The sequence below is a fragment of the Notolepis coatsorum genome, assembly GCF_963971535.1.
Source record: "Notolepis coatsorum genome assembly, chromosome: 11".
NCBI classification, from domain to species: Eukaryota; Metazoa; Chordata; class Actinopteri; order Aulopiformes; family Paralepididae; genus Notolepis; species Notolepis coatsorum.
In genome coordinates this window covers 3,662,078-3,681,223 of record NC_140175.1, presented here as the reverse complement: position 1 = coordinate 3,681,223, position 19,146 = coordinate 3,662,078, and the positions used below count along the sequence as shown (strand labels likewise).

Genomic DNA, 19,146 nt, shown 5'->3' with positions numbered 1-19,146 from the left:
ACAGGTTCTGTACGACAAGTCAGCAGGAAGGGTACGACTCTTTCAGCCGAGTAACAATGTTCCGTACCATCCCTTTACTCCATGTACGATAATATCAGCCGAGTAACAATGTTCCGTAGTACCATCCCTTTACTCCATGTACGATAATATCAGCTGAGTAACAATGTTCCGTAGTACCATCCCTTTACTCCATGTACGATAATATCAGCCGAGTAACAATGTTCTGTAGTACCATCCCTTTACTCCATGTACGATAAACCAGCTTTTGAACCGAGGAAGCGCTGATCACAGAACAGAAATAAACTACTTTCTTTGGAATAGCTTTGACTCCATCTCAATTTCTGTAAGCTCACTGGACTTGATAATAGGACCTGATAATACTCTATAGTGTGTAGACAACAATATCTATACACACACTGTCCATGAGGGACATGGGTAAGGATCTGCCTGGGCGGGACACAATTACATTTAGCTGACCGCTTTTATCCAAAGTGACTTACAGGTTCTGTACGACAAGTCAGCAGGAAGGGTACGACTCTTTCAGCCGAGTAACAATGTTCGTCAAAAAGTACTGAAACCGGGGTGCTGCAGTGTTGAGTGCATAGTAGTAGAGACAGATTAGTATAGTAGGAAGTAATATAGACAAGGAAGATTATTTGGTGGAAGAGTGCATGATAGTAAAAGACGGTAAGGTGGTTTTTTCCCCCCCTTCTTTCGTTTAAGATATTGATTGAAGAAGTGTGTTTTTAGTCTACGGCAAAAGATTTACAGGGTTTCTTCTACTATCATGCACTCTTCCTGCTATACTAATGTGTCTCTACTACTATATGCACTCATCACAGCAGCACCCAACTTCCAGCACTGTTTGATGAACATTGTTACTCAGCTGATAGAGTTGTGCCCTTCCTGATGACCTGTCGTACAGAACTTGTAAGTCACTTTGGATAAAAGCGTTCAGCTAAATGATGTCCCGCCCAGATCTTTACCCTTGTCCCTCATGGACAGTTTAGTTGAGTTTACTCAGTTTATTTGATCAGGGACAGTGCATATCAATCAACAGTTATACATTTATAAATTAATACAAATATTAAAAACTGTAAATATGCCAACATTAGCAGGGTTGCTAGTTTTCAGTTGTAGTCCCTGGGCTAGATGTTTAAGCCAGAAAGAAACAGAAAAATAGGACATTAAAGCTAATAAAAAAACAGTTTAAAACATATTCGGTACATTCACTCACTAGGCATTCGTGCATCTATAAAAATAAAAAATAAAAAAAAGTGTACAGGGACAAATCAAAGCCCATACATGTATAATCACCGTATAGACAGTGTGTACATGTAAAAGTAGAACACTTAATACTATATGATAAACAGGGGAAGGTTGTGTTTATTTAAAAACAGATACTATCCATTCTCTGACTCGTAGGGAGGTGGACTATATGATCAATTAGATTCGATTACAATGTATTGTCATTATACAGCACGACACAAATAAGTTTGGCATCCAATCAGAGTGCAAATATAACAGTCAAGTGCAGTAGTAATATACAATGTACAGGTGATAAGCTGGATAGAAAATATATAAATGAGTACTACTACTGAGTAACGCTAATCAGATGGATACAGATTTGTAGTAATATACAGTGATACCCATAAAGTGGGTAGATTAGTGTAATAATACTAATTTAAAAACAGACTCACTTGTATCCAGTCTCTGACTTGTAGGGAAGTGGACTATTATTATAAAGTGATTGATTGATTGAAAACTTTATTAACAGATTGCAGAATGGGTACAGTACAGTACAGCTCAATACATACAATTGTTAAGGGGATGCAGACCAGAGAAAGACTTTCGTCTTGTTTACATCAGGGTCCCCCATTTTCAATTAATCATAACATATATGACATACATGACTTGCAGATAGACAGTACTGCTACATCTATACATTTATGACATACCAGATCTACAAATACAGTAGCCTACTGTTTTGTGATACAAAAAGAGTCTAAAAAAAGAGTGGGTAGATTAGTGTTAATTTAACAGACTCACTTGTTGTATCCAGTCTCTGACTCGTAGGGAGGTGGACTCCCATTCGGCCTGGACGACATTCCTGATCCAGTCTCTGTGGAACTGTCTGTGCTGAAGACACAACAAGATGCTTTTACAAGCTCCACGACAGACTGTCCATCGTTAATAATACGCCAAGCTGTGATAGAACATATCTTTCGATGGAGACATTGCTCCAAAAAGTTATTATTTTCAGACCAGACAACTGCCGTTAGTAGTAGTTTCATCGTTTATAATAATAATAATAATAATAATAATACTATACTAGTAGTTTCGCTGCATCAACACACCTGTCGCACAGAGAGGCTTATAAACGCAAGGGATCAAAATCGGAGAAGCCGCGACTATAATGTCAAAATGATATATAATAATATAACAAAGTAATGTGAAGAAACTCACCTGTCGCGCAGCGTAACGCCGTTCCTGTTGGAACAATTCAACTGAAACTGACTCCGAAGATCATCCTGAAAACAAACTGCAGGCCACACCTAGCTGCAGGTAGCCCCTAGCCCCGCCCCCAGCCCCGCCTCCCCCTCTTCAGGTGTGACATGACGATACTTCCCTATACAGGTAGGTCTACTGTAAATGACTATGCAATATAAGTAACACATAACCAAACTTCCTTTTCGTGTGATTTAATGTGCAAGTAACAGTACAAACAGTACTGTATTTGCAAATCTGATATGTCATAAATGTATAGATGTAGCAGTACTGTCTATCTGTCTGTATGTCGTGTGTGTCATATATGTTATGATGAATTGAAAATGGGGGACCCTGATGTAAACAAGACGAAAGTCTTTCTCTGGTCTGCATCCCCTTAACAATTGTATGTATTGAGCTGTACTGTACTGTACTCATTCTGCAATCTGTTAATAAAGTTTTCAATCAATCAATCAATCAGCAATTTAACGTAATTGTTGTGAAGGGCCAGATTAAACCGAATATATATATTTATTATATATATATATTTAATTGTATTTGTATATTCTCTAATATTCCCTGATATCCCTTGTATATTCCTTGTACAATATGCATTGAATATCCATTCTAGCCTACTGAACATCCCATAATAGTCTCCATTCTACTATTGGTCGAGACCTTGGTGCCAGGCTGCCATACCCCCCAGACCCAGTTCAAACGTACCGCTCAACATGTACGAAGTTCCGCGTAGGAATCTGGCTACCGCACCACTAACGGTACTATTTGTTCATAGTGCGTATATATACTGCGCTACTAAAGTAGGACTTCCTTTTTCAGTCCAGTTTCTTACCCTCCAATAGAGTGACAGACGTAAAGCCTCCCCGCGACGCCACGTGTGGGAGTAAGGCCAAGTTCGGCCTACCATCGGTATTGAGACATCGTGTATATTAATATTTGAATAGTCATATTTGGCACTATATCGTCGAGTTGGACGTAGTCTATTAAGCTAATAATAGTCTGTTAATATATAGTGCTTTGTGCGGTGAGAATACTACCGTAGTCAGTACCCCATCGTTTCGGGCAGAGAACTGGCTGCTTATCCAGGATGGTCGACCCCATGTGAGACTGCATCCGAGGAGCCCCAGAGCCGACGAGCGAGTGGACCTGTATACCGGATTATTCTACCGACGACAGCCCGCCTTCCCAGGCACGGATTATGCTTTGTGTACAGTGATTATTCCATGGATAAAGACCCCCGACACTGCCGTGTGTTGGAACCCCCCCCCCCACGCAAGGTGAGGAGACGCTCTGCAAGACGAGGTCGCTTCACGTCTCTCCCCCGTGGACCGGAGAGAGCCGGCTCACAGAGAGTCCACCTGCTTTCATCTGTGGTCCAAGGATCGCTGGCGCACCGAGCTGCACAACTGTGGGTTCACCCAGGATACCCTTGGCCGGACGAGGCAGCCAGACTCTACCCCCTCCCCCCTCCTACTCCTGTTGTCTTACAAGCGACCGGATTACCCCCCTTAGTGTATCCAGTCTTATAATCATTAAAGTATCATTGCTGTTATTCCTTAACTATTCCAGGTCGTATATTTACCGCCTGCGCCACCAGAGATTGGACATTCTCTATTGATATACCAACGAATACTCTTTGCCATAAAAGTGCATACTATTTCAATTCATAAATGTAATTAAGTGATTAAGTGCTTGCTCTACACACCATTGCTGTGTAGTAATAAACGCATACTTCGACTTCGTACATTTGTGTTGGATCCGTTTCATCTACGTGAGAGTGTTTATCATAATATATTTATGCCGAGTACTGGGTGGCCGAATATAAAGTACAAAGGTAGTGGTAGTAAGTATCATATCTAGTAATACAGTCAGGGAATTGTACCCCTCAGTTACAGTAATGTTAAAGGTGTTGTCAAAATACTTCCCAAAGGTCAGTGAATACCACGACCACAACACCAGAGGAAGCTCAACAAATCATGTTAAACCCAGATTCGGCTCAAACAAGGGACTAAACACGTTTCGCAATGATGCCACATCAATGTGGAACGCCCTACCCACAGCTGTAAAGGAATGTGAATCACTACCCACTTTCAAAACCGCTCTAAAAGAGCACCTACGGGAGGCTAGACATTAGGGAAGCTAGATCTCTTAATATTTAAAAAAGATAAGCTAAAAACGTACCTCTTCACCATAGCCTTTTAATACTCCGCTGTTGATTGTACTGTAGCACTATTTTACTCTGTCCATTCTATTTTATTGCACTGCACTGTTGCATCATTTTACAGTCTATTCTACTATTTTATTGCACTGCACTATTTTACTCTGTCTGTTGCTTTTTATTACAGATTCAAAACTGTCAGGTATTAATCTGTGTGTGGGTATCAAACAAGAAAGACTGCCAGGCTGTAAAACTGTGTAGGACCCAGGCCTATAACTGCACCCTGAGAGGGGGAACTGCGCCCTGAGAGGGAGGTCTGCCCTGAGTGGGAGGTTCGAAGGGTCAAAGTGGCTATAAAACAGGTGGGAAGACTGTCACGTTTTAAACTGTGGATAACAAACAGAGAAGGTAAAGACGACTTTCAACTATGTTGAACAGTAATCCAGAACTATTTTATTGCACTGTAAAAAATAACGTTGATTTTATCTGCACTTTATGTGCTCATTTTATGTCTATTCTATTCTACTACTTATTACACTGCACTATTTGACTGTTTATTCTATCTTACTATTTCTATTTTTGTCTATTTGAATTAAACCATAAACAAAGTGGCCTGTTGGGATGTTAGATCCTAATGTGAAAAACTGTGATTTTATATGTCTGCACTTCATGTGCTCATTTTATGCCTGTCTTTTTTCGGTTGTGAAGCACTTTGAGCTGCAGTTTCTGCATGAAAGGTGCTATACTAATAAAGTTGTATTATTATTATTATTATTAGCTCTACATTCAGCCATCACTGATATAGAGTGTCTGGTCAGTAACATGGGTCTCTCAGTCCCTCTGCTCTGCAGTAAACAGCCATCACTGATATGGAGTGTCTGGTCAGTAACATGGGTCTCTCAGTCGCTCTGCTCTGCAGTAAACACAAAATACATTTGCTGGTATCCTGTTCCCACTTTATCTAATCAAGAGCGATGGGAGGCACGGTGGTACGGTGGTTGGCACTGCTGCCTCACAGCAAGAAGGTCCTGGGTTCAAACCCCAGCAGGGGGCCTTTCGCGTGGGTTTCCTCCCACACCATGAAGACATGCAGGCAGGGACTACAGATGAAAACCAGCTCATTAGCTAATTCTGGCACATTTACATTGATGTGGAAACTGAAGATGTTGATTAATGTGCACTGTCCCTGGGTAAAAAGATACTTTTATTATTATTATTATTTTTTCTTTTTTATATTTTTTTTTACTTTACTTAAATAACTGAACTAACTTCTCTTCTCTTTCCCGGATGCGTCTATTCTTTCCCCAATACATTTCCAGTTCCGCGTTATGCGATCCGATTGGCCACTGCCGTTTCTGGTGCGATCTTGATTGGCCACTGACGTTTCTGGTCATGTGACATGTGCGCCCAATCGCGTGACGCGCCCATTTCCGCCTCGACCAGCAGCAAACTACCTAACGCCTAGTTTATCACTGGTTAAGCTTAGGCGACTCTTTCGAAGTTGGTTAAGGTTAGAGTTTGGAATCAGGGCTGGTGTTCTATCGCCCTGCTCTAAGACAAACTCTAACCTTAACCAACTTCGAAAGAGTGCCTAAGCTTAACCGGCGAAAGAACTTGCCGTCACACGATTGGTGCGACCAGAAACAACAGTGGCCAATCAGAGCGCAAAACACGAACGCGGAAGCATGAACCGGTTGCCTTTCGAATAGACGCTTCCCGCGTACCAGGAAAATGACTGGTTGTTGATGAACAAAGAATAAACAAAGAAAGTCCACTAACTTAAAAGTGCAAAAGCTAAACTGTATTGAGAAAGACAGCAAGCAGCAGCACCAGTGTATCAACTCAACAAGGAAACAACACAGACGTCTTTAGCAAAATAGTCACAATTACATTTGGTCAAACAAAAGTAAAAAAAAATACACAAAAAGGCCATAGTCACGTTAGAAACCATTAGTGGTCAATTAATATCATTTACCAGATGTATTACTGGGTAAGACAGTGGTCAAAAGAAGACATATAAAAATACATTTAGACGTATGTACATAGTATTAAGGCACATAAGAAAACATTCAACATACATTATTAGACTAGAGGTTATATATTTCATCTATGAAATGGTTGAACAGCATGCGGTAATCATGAATTACAGATAAAACTGAAGTAATCTAGTAAATATTACCTGGTGAAGCAGGACATAGTTCCCAATTGATATGTTTCATTGCCAAACAAATGTATTCACACAAAAAAACAGGCAATGTGCAATGAATCTTTACAGCAGTCCAGTTAGGGACAGAAGGGACTTGTTATTTATGCCTCGTCTCCACTAGCCAGGGTTTAGCCGTGCTGTGGCCTCGTCTCCACTAGCCAGGGTTTAGCCGTGCCGTGGCCTCGTCTCCACTAGCCAGGGTTTAGCCGTGCCGTGGCCTCGTCTCCACTAGCCAGGGTTTAGCCGTGCCGTGGCCTCGTCTCCACTAGCCAGGGTTTAGCCGTGCTGTGGCCTCGTCTCCACTAGCCAGGGTTTAGCCGTGCCGTGGCCTCGTCTCCACTAGCCAGGGTTTAGCCGTGCTGTGGCCTCGTCTCCACTAGCCAGGGTTTAGCCGTGCCGTGGCCTCGTCTCCACTAGCCAGGGTTTAGCCGTGCTGTGGCCTCGTCTCCACTAGCCAGGGTTTAGCCGTGCTGTGGCCTCGTCTCCACTAGCCAGGGTTTAGCCGTGCTGTGGCCTCGTCTCCACTAGCCAGGGTTTAGCCGTGCTGTGGCCTCGTCTCCACTAGCCAGGGTTTAGCCGTGCTGTGGCCTCGTCTCCACTAGCCAGGGTTTAGCCGTGCTGTGGCCTTGTCTCCACTAGCCAGGGTTTAGCCGTGCTGTGGCCTGGCTGGGACTGTTGTATCATCATGGTTTAGCTTGTGTACCACAGTTGCTGGTGACACAAACCCAACCATACCATACCATGCTAGACCCAGCCAGGCTGAACATAGCTAATGGAGACAAGGCAGTATTTTAGTGTAAGCATTGATTGAATTGATTGAATTGATTGATTGATTGATTGATTGATTGCAGTGGTAAACAGAGGTAACGTCGGCCGTTAGATCAGCGGTTGTAAACCTGAAGCCATGTGAGGTAAACCGATATAAAACACACCAAATACAAACAGATACACCAAACAGACCCCCTGTAACACGACCCCCCCAGGCAACTCAATGAGCTGAACGCCTGTAACACCATAGATATATATATAAAGACTAGATGGCTCAAGGCGGAATCTCCCGCGTAGTTCACCGGCGGCCATCTTGCTTGAGTGGACTATACTGCTTTACGGCGAAGGTTAACAGAAATACTCTTAACTCGCTGAAATCTTGACGGATTAACAAACGGTTAAACGTTATTAACGTGGCTATGATTCTCGCATGGAATGTGAAAGTCCATTGTAAGTATGCAGTATGATAACTACATCTCTGATGTTTTTAACAAACCAAACGGTTGAACATTTAGCAAGCTATGGTTATTTCAATAGTACATGCGCTCCATAGACATGCATGTTATGAGTGGGCATGCACCGGCACCCACGCAAGATGGCCGCCAAGTGGCAACGTCAGTCTTTGTTGGCCAGCAGCGCGGGTGAGTCATCTAGCGATATATATCTATGATAATGTGCAACACCCCCCCAAGCAACTCAATGTCCCTTTCTACCATTGAACGTAAAACATGTTTTTTCCGACCACACTTTTAACGGTAAATTTGTTATGCTATTGCTATTGCTGGATCTTGAGTCGTTATTTCCTCTGCAATGTCTAGTCTGAAAGTTAGGTCTGAGTCTCGTCTGACGTTACTGCTCGATGGAAACAGCCCGTTGAGAAGAGCAGGACTGAAACAGAGGGTTATAGAGGCTGTTTATCAGAGTGTTTTCTTTTTCTTTTATCCAACAAAAAAACGTTAAAAATGTTTAGGTGACCTCAAAGACCTCCATTAACTTGTTTAAAAGGTTAAAAAGCTAAAATATGTGCCCTTTAAAGTTGATTCTGGGTGAAAACTGAGGTAAGACAAATGGTTCACGTCCCATCTCTGTTATTAGCTCTGACGAAAACGTCCCACTGATCACATTCACGCTGGATCCCGCCGTGACATTATTGTCTTAACCGTCTGTAGTGTGGTAGTGAAAGGGTTAACCTTCTGTCGTGTGGTTGTGAAAGGGTTAACAATTTGTCGTGTGGCAGTGAAAGGGTTCATGAAATGAAGCGGGAGACCTACAGGTGGCGCCGTCACACACACCGTACCAAACACACGCATCTTTTGCATAATTCAGACCATTTTCCAGTATAAAAGTTCCTAGTGATGCACCGATGTGAAAATTGTGGCCGATACCGATAACAGATATTAATATTGCTGTTCTGGCCGATACTGATATTTACCGATGTCGATATCTCTGTATAGAAAACACTTTTGTATGATAATCAAATAAAGAGCTAACGCATTTTTTTATTTATTTTTTACTTTTGTAACTTATTTTCAGAAATGACTGATATTTTGAAACTATTTAAGACCAAAACATGGAAACATTTATATCGGCCCTATCTTGATATAAAAATGACCATATCGGCGGCCGATATTATATCGGCGGCCGATATATCGTGCATCACTAATTGCTCCCTTTGGTTGCATCTATAGGTACAGACACACGCACACTCACAGACACACGCACACTCACACAGACTCTCTCACACTCACACAGACTCTCTCACACTCACAGACACACAGACACACACACACAGTGTACACACAGTAGAGAGGGACGTGCTGTACAGATGAAGACAACAGACAACACAGATCAGTGCCACTAGTCGGTACGACGACATGTTGTTCCAGCCCATTGGGTCCCGTTATGTCCCTCCAGGGTTTCACTGCCGGGACGTTTGGTCTCGCTCGAGGTTTTGTCTCAACTCCAGTCCTTTGTCCTCAAGTTAGATCCAAGTTAGAGAGCGTCTCCCAACGCAGACGAGACACAGCGGTTTAGTCATAGCCATCATTCCATTCCATAACTTTGTCATATTCTTGGATCTTCTGCTTGATGTGGGCCAGCTTGCTCTTCAGGTAATCACAGCGCTCCTTCTTCTCCAGGAAGGTGGGATCCTAGGAGGGCGGAACGGGATTTAATCTTTCATTTTAGAATCAAAAACGTTGCGTGACCGACCGTGCAAATGAGTAGAGTGAGCAGAGATCTGAAGTTAGAGTGAGCAGAGATCTGAAGTTAGAGTTAGCAGAGATCTGATGTTAGAGAGTTAGCAGAGATCTGAAGTTAGAGTGAGCAGAGATCTGAAGTTAGAGAGTTAGCAGAGATCTGAAGTTAGAGAGTTAGCAGAGATCTGAAGTTAGAGTGAGCAGAGATCTGAAGTTAGAGAGTTAGCAGAGATCTGAAGTTAGAGAGTTAGCAGAGATCTGAAGTTAGAGTTAGCAGAGATCTAAAGTTAGAGAGTTAGCAGAGATCTGAAGTTAGAGAGTTAGCAGAGATCTGAAGTTAGAGTTAGCAGAGATCTGAAGTTAGAGAGTTAGCAGAGATCTGAAGTTAGAGTTAGCAGAGATCTGAAGTTAGAGAGTTAGCAGAGATCTGAAGTTAGAGTTAGCAGAGATCTGAAGTTAGAGAGTTAGCAGAGATCTGAAGTTAGAGAGTTAGCAGAGATCTGAAGTTAGAGTTAGCAGAGATCTGAAGTTAGAGAGTTAGCAGAGATCTGAAGTTAGAGAGTTAGCAGAGATCTGAAGTTAGAGTGAGCAGAGATCTGAAGTTAGAGTTAGCAGAGATCTGAAGTTAGAGTTAGCAGAGATCTGAAGTTAGAGAGTGAGCAGAGATCTGAAGTTAGAGTTAGCAGAGATCTGAAGTTAGAGTGAGCAGAGATCTGAAGTTAGAGTTAGCAGAGATCTGAAGTTAGAGAGTTAGCAGAGATCTGATGTTAGAGTTAGCAGAGATCTGAAGTTAGAGTTAGCAGAGATCTGAAGTTAGAGTTAGCAGAGATCTGAAGTTAGAGTGAGCAGAGATCTGAAGTTAGAGAGTTAGCAGAGATCTGAAGTTAGAGTTAGCAGAGATCTGAAGTTAGAGAGTTAGCAGAGATCTGAAGTTAGAGAGTTAGCAGAGATCTGAAGTTAGAGTGAGCAGAGATCTGAAGTTAGAGAGTTAGCAGAGATCTGAAGTTAGAGTGAGCAGAGATCTGAAGTTAGAGAGTTAGCAGAGATCTGAAGTTAGAGAGTTAGCAGAGATCTGAAGTTAGAGAGTTAGCAGAGATCTGAAGTTAGAGAGTTAGCAGAGATCTGATGTTAGAGAGTTAGCAGAGATCTGAAGTTAGAGTTAGCAGAGATCTGAAGTTAGAGAGTTAGCAGAGATCTGAAGTTAGAGAGTTAGCAGAGATCTGATGTTAGAGAGTTAGCAGAGATCTGAAGTTAGAGTGAGCAGAGATCTGAAGTTAGAGAGTTAGCAGAGATCTGAAGTTAGAGTTAGCAGAGATCTGAAGTTAGAGTTAGCAGAGATCTGAAGTTAGAGAGTTAGCAGAGATCTGAAGTTACAGAGTTAGCAGAGATCTGAAGTTACAGAGTTAGCAGAGATCTGAAGTTAGAATTAGCAGAGATCTGAAGTTAGAGTTAGCAGAGATCTGAAGTTAGAGAGTTAGCAGAGATCTGAAGTTAGAGTTAGCAGAGATCTGAAGTTAGAGTTAGCAGAGATCTGAAGTTAGAGAGTGAGCAGAGATCTGATGTTAGAGAGTTAGCAGAGATCTGAAGTTAGAGTTAACAGAGATCTGAAGTTAGAGTTAGCAGAGATCTGAAGTTAGAGAGTGAGCAGAGATCTGAAGTTAGAGAGTTAGCAGAGATCTGAAGTTAGAGTTAGCAGAGATCTGAAGTTAGAGTTAGCAGAGATCTGAAGTTAGAGAGTTAGCAGAGATCTGAAGTTAGAGTTAGCAGAGATCTGAAGTTAGAGAGTTAGCAGAGATCTGAAGTTAGAGAGTTAGCAGAGATCTGAAGTTAGAGTTAGCAGAGATCTGAAGTTAGAGTTAGCAGAGATCTGAAGTTAGAGTTAGCAGAGATCTGAAGTTAGAGTTAGCAGAGATCTGAAGTTAGAGTTAGCAGAGATCTGAAGTTAGAGTTAGCAGAGATCTGAAGTTAGAGTTAGCAGAGATCTGAAGTTAGAGAGTGAGCAGAGATCTGAAGTTAGAGAGTTAGCAGAGATCTGAAGTTAGAGAGTGAGCAGAGATCTGAAGTTAGAGAGTGAGCAGAGATCTGAAGTTAGAGAGTTAGCAGAGATCTGAAGTTAGAGTGAGCAGAGATCTGAAGTTAGAGAGTGAGCAGAGATCTGAAGTTAGAGAGTTAGCAGAGATCTGAAGTTAGAGAGTTAGCAGAGATCTGAAGTTAGAGAGTTAGCAGAGATCTGAAGTTAGAGAGTTAGCAGAGACCTGAAGTTAGAGAGTTAGCAGAGATCTGAAGTTAGAGAGTGAGCAGAGATCTGAAGTTAGAGTTAGCAGAGATCTGAAGTTAGAGAGTTAGCAGAGATCTGAAGTTAGAGAGTGAGCAGAGATCTGAAGTTAGAGTTAGCAGAGATCTGAAGTTAGAGTTAGCAGAGATCTGAAGTTAGAGAGTTAGCAGAGATCTGAAGTTAGAGTTAGCAGAGATCTGAAGTTAGAGTTAGCAGAGATCTGAAGTTAGAGAGTTAGCAGAGATCTGAAGTTAGAGTTAGCAGAGATCTGAAGTTAGAGTTAGCAGAGATCTGAAGTTAGAGAGTTAGCAGAGATCTGAAGTTAGAGAGTTAGCAGAGATCTGAAGTTAGAGAGTTAGCAGAGATCTGAAGTTAGAGTGAGCAGAGATCTGAAGTTAGAGAGTTAGCAGAGATCTGAAGTTAGAGTGAGCAGAGATCTGAAGTTAGAGTTAGCAGAGATCTGAAGTTAGAGTTAGCAGAGATCTGAAGTTAGAGAGTTAGCAGAGATCTGAAGTTAGAGTGAGCAGAGATCTGAAGTTAGAGTTAGCAGAGATCTGAAGTTAGAGAGTGAGCAGAGATCTACCTGGAGGGGAGAGAACAGATGGTGGAGGTAAACGGTACCCTATCCCCCCCCCTCACAGTGAACTGTGGTGTTCCTCAAGGAAGCATACTAGGACCACTACTGTTCCTAATTTATGCAAATGACATGTCGTCAGCTTGTGACTGCAACTTGTTCCTGTTTGCGGACGACTCAGCCCTGCTGGTCTCTGACAAGAACAAGTTACAGGTTGAAAAAACCCTCAGCTCGGAACTAGGCAAAATCTGCATATGGCTCGCCGACAACAAACTATCATTACACATGGGCAAAACAGAGTCCATTCTCTTCGGTTCAAATAACAAACTCAGCAAAACAGACGGCTTCTCAGTTACAGTGGGTGACAATATTGTCACAAGGAAAGATGAAATTACCTACCTGGGTTCCATCCTAGAGGCTAATCTTTCCTGTGACAAAATGGCATCCAATGTAATAAAAAAAAGTCAATCAACGAACTCGATTCTTGTACCGGATCTCCTCCCTGGTAAACAAGAATACCCTGAAGACTCTGGCAGGAGCACTCATTCAAGGGTACTACGACTATGCTTGCACCTCATGGTACCAAAGCACCTCAAAGGCACTAAAAACCAAATTACAAACATCTCAAAACAAACTAGTCAGACTACTGCTTGACCTGACTCCTAGAACCCACCTCACCCCTGCACACTTTGCCAACCTAGGATGGCTTAGAGTAGACGACAGAGTACAGCAACTTGCAATGGGCCTGGTCTACAAGATACACTACACGACCAAGGTACCCATGTACATGTCAAAATACTTCCCAAAGGTCAGTGAATACCACGATCACAACACCAGAGGGAGCTCCACAAATCATGTAAAACCCAGATTCGGCTCAAACAAGGGACTAAACACGTTTCGCAATTATGCCACAACAATGTGGAACGCCCTACCCAAAGCTGTAAAGGAATGTAAATCACTACCCACCTTCAAAAACACTCTCAAAGAACACCTACGGGAGACTGCAATTCAAAACTGGCCCCTACAAATGTCCTAACCCAGTTGTACAATAAAGACCAAGCATGGCTTTGTCAGTATTCCAATGTACAGCCCCACCCAACCCCACCCCACCTACCCAACCTCCTCCAATGTACAGTTTCCATGTCAAATGTATGTCAGTATTCCAATGTACAGTGTCCCCCCCCCCTACCCAACCCCCCCCCCCCCCCACCTCCAATGTACAGCCCCACCCCACCTACCCAACCTCCCCCAATGCACAGTTTCTATGTCAAATGTATATACTCTTCTTCTGGATTTTTTTAGTATCACAAACAGTACTGTATTTGAAAATCTGGTATGTCATAAATGTATAGATGTAGCAGTACTGTCTATCTGTATGTCATGTGTGTCATATGATGAATTGAAAATGGGGGACCCTGATGGAAACAAGACGAAAGTCTTTCTCAGGTCTGCATCCTCTTAACAATTGTATGTATTGAGCTGTACTGTACTGTACCCATTCTGCAATCTGTTAATAAACTTTTCAATCAATCAATCATCTGAAGTTAGAGAGTGAGCAGTGATCTGAAGTTAGAGTTAGCAGAGATCTGAAGTTAGAGAGTTAGCAGAGATCTGAAGTTAGAGAGTTAGCAGAGATCTGAAGTTAGAGAGTTAGCAGAGATCTGAAGTTAGAGTTAGCAGAGATCTGAAGTTAGAGAGTTAGCAGAGATCTGAAGTTAGAGAGTTAGCAGAGATCTGAAGTTAGAGAGTAAGCAGAGATCTGAAGTTAGAGAGTGAGCAGAGATCTGAAGTTAGAGTTAGCAGAGATCTGAAGTTAGAGAGTTAGCAGAGATCTGAAGTTAGAGTTAGCCAGTCTCTACATCCTCTCTTAGAAGCAGGACAGGAAGGAACCAGCAAATGAACTCTGCTGCTGTAACTCAGACCATATCTATCTATCTATCTATCTATCTATCTATCTATCTATCTATCTATCTATCTATCTATCTATCTATCTATCTATCTATCTATCTATCTATCTATCTATCTATCTATCTATCTATCCATCCATCCATCTATCTATCTACATATCTTCTCTACTTCTATGGGCAGCATGTATGAACCAGCGTTTCCGTTAGCCGGTAATTACCGGTATTTTACCGGCAAAATCTGTTTAAGTCCGACATATTTTATCTCTCCGGTCTTAATGTCCGGTGAAAATAATTCCCTGAGTCTAAGCACAATTTGATTATTTGAATTGTATTAAAATAGGCTAAAATTAAATAGCCTATGCGATGAACGAAACGATCATTACATTTGTTTCCTCGTTGCTTCTAATAATGACAACGACGTTGTCGGCGAGAGCTTAGTGCTGGGTGTGCGGACTTTTCTGAAGCTGTAGAGCCGCAGTACCAGCAGTACAATGCAATATTCCAGCAGTACTCCAATTCAGCCATTTTCAGCCAATGTTGGGTGGGGGGCGCTGTTGTGCGGTTCCCAGAAAAGAGCCAATAACAGCTGAACAGCTTCTCTGCAGCGCCATACTCTTTGCAAATAAGTCGTTGCGAGGTGGAGAGAGTCGTCACGCAAACCCACGATAATGTTGCCGTCTCTCTGCTTTCTCAGTTCTTCGCTTGATATAATTAATACAAATGTCCAATATAACGGAATTCGTTAGCTCATAAAAATGTGATTATAACAGACTGCTGTTTAGTGTCGGACCGACTGCGTATCGGTCTATTTTATTTCAAGTCAGCAGCAGCACGGAGTATCGAGGGACTTATTTTATTTGGAATATATTAATGACTGTATACGTGAAGTTGAACATTATGATATGTGTGACGTGTCTGATACAACGAGGTGAAGCGATGTCGACTCGAGATTCATTTGGGGGTGCGTGTGACAGAGCTGCTGCAGCGGGAGCTTGATGCTGGTAGCGTATCGCACTAACTTGAGAGGCGAGAGATAGTAATTTGATTCTGCAAATCAATTTCTCATTCTTCGCTTGATGTAATTAATACACATGTCCAATTATAACGGAATTCGTTAGCTCATAAAAATGTGATTATAATAGACTGCTGTTTAAAACTCTGACCGGAATATCTCGAATATGTCCGGTGATAGAAATCTTGCAGGACACTCAGACCGGCACGAATATGTTCTAACGGAAACGCTGGTATGAACACCAGACAAGACCATTGACTCACATTCTTTTTCTTCCGGTATTCCTGAAGGATTCTGTTGATCCGATCGAACTCCTAGAAAAGAGGATGCATTACACTTTAGTCACTTCATTTTGAGCTTCTCATAAAACAAAACATTGACAAAGAGGAAAGTGCAGAATCCGGTTACTGAAAGTTCCCAGTTGGAAAATCTGAATTATGACCTTAATACGTTCCTGTGCCCAATTCAGAAAAAAAACAGATATGTAAAATATGTAGTTTATCTAAGAATCATAGAAATTTTTCGCAGAACCTATAAATGACCGTTCAATCTATTTGTTGCCGTTCGAACGCCACCTCACTCGACCAAATCTGTGCCTCGGTTCTCGAGTTACATGGCGATATGTCAGGCGAGTGTCTTTTTACGCACCACTCGTCAGATGACCACCCCGAACTCCCGATGCTCCAGAACTGATGGCGAAAATGATTGGTCAGCGTTGTAGCCAATGAGTGTACCTTTCCAACGATACCCCACGTGGGGGGGGGGGGGGGTGCGAATAAGGGATCTAGGTGACAGTTGCCGAGTGAAAACCAGAAGTGAATCACACTTCAGAATGAACGCCTTGGATGAGGAAATGTATTTGAAATGTATTTTTTGTCGCCGGTTATACTCGGACATCTCAAAGACCCATTTCTGAACGGATCTTTATAAAATTTGGACCTGTACTACATAAGACTTCAGGCTATGGAACCGCAGTGTTTTCCAGCTTATACCTCTATGCTGGAATATTGGAATCTTGCAACCACTACAGAAAAATGTGAGTACACAAGTTCAGACCTCTGTCACCCTATGTCATTAGCACTAAAAGTGATTTTCCTTTTTTGCATTAGTAACTTCAGAATGTTATCTTTCAAAGGAGACCAGGCTCATGCATGTGCTATAAGTATAACGTATAAAGCTTAGCTAAGCTTTGCAAAAAAAGTATGCAGTCCTCAAGTTCAAGTAAAAGAATTGCCACTTTTCTGGGTGCCTGTTAAGAGGTTAACCCCTAACTGCTCCCAATGAGCCGGTTGGCACCTTGCATGGTCGCCTCCGCCATCAGTGTGTGAATGTGTGAGTGAATGAGTGAATGTGAGAATTGTAAAGATTGTAAAGCGCTTTGGATAAAAATGTCCGGTGTCACTGGTAATACCGGTGTTGTCGTGGGAAACAACATCACATCACCACGGCAACCCTAGTTCCCACTTCAAAGGGAACGCAGCACAATACTGAGGGAACAGCATGATGATGTAGTGGTGCAGGAATGTGTGTGGGGGGGGGGGGGGTGCAACAGGAACAGGAAGCGCAGAGGAAGTTTGAGGACAGGGGAGTGGACGCAACCTTCATCAGGCCCTCTCTGGCCTCACACTAAACGCACTAAGAAAACACAGAGCCGTTTCTAATGTCTGCGGTTCACTTGGTGTGTAAGAGACACCGGGTTCGACTCCGGCTGTCGGCGTTGCCTCCGGCTTGGGCCGGCCGTCATACTAACTCAATTGGCAGAGTCAGCGGGTGGGAAGTCGATGGGTGGTAATGTGGACGTTGTGGACAGCGACCCCTACAGGTCGGTTGGGGGACGCCTGCACAGCAGAGACAGGAAATGGCGGGGGCAGTGTGAGCCTCCCACACGTTACACCTCGCCAATGAGAGTCCGCGCTGGCAGGTGAAAAGATGTGAAAGGCTGCCTCCTCGTGTATCGGAGGGGACACGGGATGCAAGGCTTCTATCCTCCCTACAACCGGCCAGTGGGGGGCATATGCGAGCAACGTTCAAGAGAGGGGAGGGGAGAATTGGCACAGTGGAATTGGGATGGGAGAAAAATTTAAAAAGAGAAAAAGTGGATTAAAAAAAAAAAAATTCAGAAGGACAAAAGGTCAACTTTAGTTATCATGTGACGCCCAACTGGTTGGAGGATCAAGAAAAGAGGGCGGGGTTTGAGATCCTTTGTCAACAACTATTTATATTTCTAACTCTGGTTATTAACAACATGGCATCCGCTGTGTTTGACCAGTGTCAGCCATAGACTCATCCCCCCCCTGATGCACCACACACCGCCTGGGCCAGTCCTTCCTGCCAGTAGCCACCAGGCTCCACAACTGTTCCAGACTGTGTGTCACATCTAATGTCGTCCGGGCGGAGAATTCGGACCCAGGCAAGTCTAGCGGTTCATCCGAGCCCATTGGAATGTGTCCAGGACACTCGATACATGTGTTGTGCCGGATTATGTCGGGGACCCGATGGACATCAATACTGGAAATCACGATCAGACAATTGGAATATTCTTTTTGGAATAACCCCGATCAAAGGTAAGGAGGACTATCTGACGTCAATTCCACCTTGATCCTACAATGATTTCACATCGATCCAGCCGATCAACGTATGTAGTATTCAAAACGAATGCCATTGCTGGCGATCAGAGCATCAAAAAACTACCCCCCCCCCCCCCGCCTTGATGCATTCATGATGAAACATAATACCTATTATATACCTTTGATTTGGAAACAAACAGCGTGTCCAGGCGAGAAACGCCAACGACTTTAGCAAAATTCACATAGCGCTCCATAACTCAGCTTTCAGGAATTAGCCCGGATCACTCTGAAACTATACAATATTCACCACGTGGGATAACGCGCGAACGTATACATGAAAAAATTTACAATTTTTTTTGCATGTTGGACGAGAGATAGTGACTGTCAAATGAGCCATAGTATTGTCTCCATAGCTATAATATAGAATATAGATATAGCTATGCAAACAGAAAGCTGCCGCGTTGACTACAGGGATGAGGGTAATAGCTGGCGCTGAAAGTGTTAATAATAAACACTGTTAGGACAAGAGGATTAATAAAGGAACGATTGACTTGACAAACTAAATATGGATGTTATGACACGGAGAGTGACGTAGCAGAAAGAGCCGGCTGTAACCGGGCTGGCACATCACCATCTGGGTGCTGGGGTTCTGGGGCAGTGCCCTCATCATGGTGTCCATCTCCTCAAACTTCTTGACGGTGACCTGGACCTCCGCATGCAGCTCCTTGTACTCGGAGTACTGGTCGTTAAACACGGCCCGGTACTGGTCCCGCTCCTCGTCTGAGCGGATGGTCTGGTACTTACTGCAGGATGGAGACGGAGCGTTATGCCTTTTATATTATTATTAAGTGCTTCTTTTGCACACAGCGACAGAAACAAGGAAATAACACGTGACTCACACAACTACAGGGTTCCCACAGACATTGCTAAATGACTTCACCAGTGTATTCATCAAGGTAGTATGTGGATGTGAGCG

The 19,146-nt window shown here is 42.9% G+C and overlaps 2 protein-coding genes across 3 annotated transcripts in view; both read right to left on the bottom strand.

Moving 5' to 3' along the window:
• Positions 1-2,522, bottom strand: part of oclna (occludin a) — a 29,084-nt gene extending 26,562 nt beyond the window's left edge. Inside the window, exons 1-2 of the mRNA XM_084324158.1 lie at positions 2,467-2,522; positions 2,050-2,139 (exon numbers count right to left, since the gene is read on the bottom strand). Of these exons, the coding sequence (XP_084180284.1) occupies positions 2,050-2,108 (59 nt within the window). The 5' untranslated portion in view covers positions 2,109-2,139; positions 2,467-2,522. The remainder of the gene's footprint in view (positions 1-2,049; positions 2,140-2,466) is intronic.
• Positions 2,523-7,362: 4,840 nt separating this feature from the next.
• The window catches only part of marveld2a (MARVEL domain containing 2a), a 28,226-nt gene continuing 16,442 nt past the window's right edge, over positions 7,363-19,146 (bottom strand). For both annotated transcript variants that reach the window (XM_084325209.1, XM_084325208.1), the window contains exons 7-9: positions 18,802-18,973; positions 15,867-15,917; positions 7,363-9,787 (exon numbers count right to left, since the gene is read on the bottom strand). In XM_084325209.1, the coding sequence (XP_084181335.1) occupies positions 9,668-9,787; positions 15,867-15,917; positions 18,802-18,973 (343 nt within the window). In that variant the 3' untranslated portion in view covers positions 7,363-9,667. The remainder of the gene's footprint in view (positions 9,788-15,866; positions 15,918-18,801; positions 18,974-19,146) is intronic.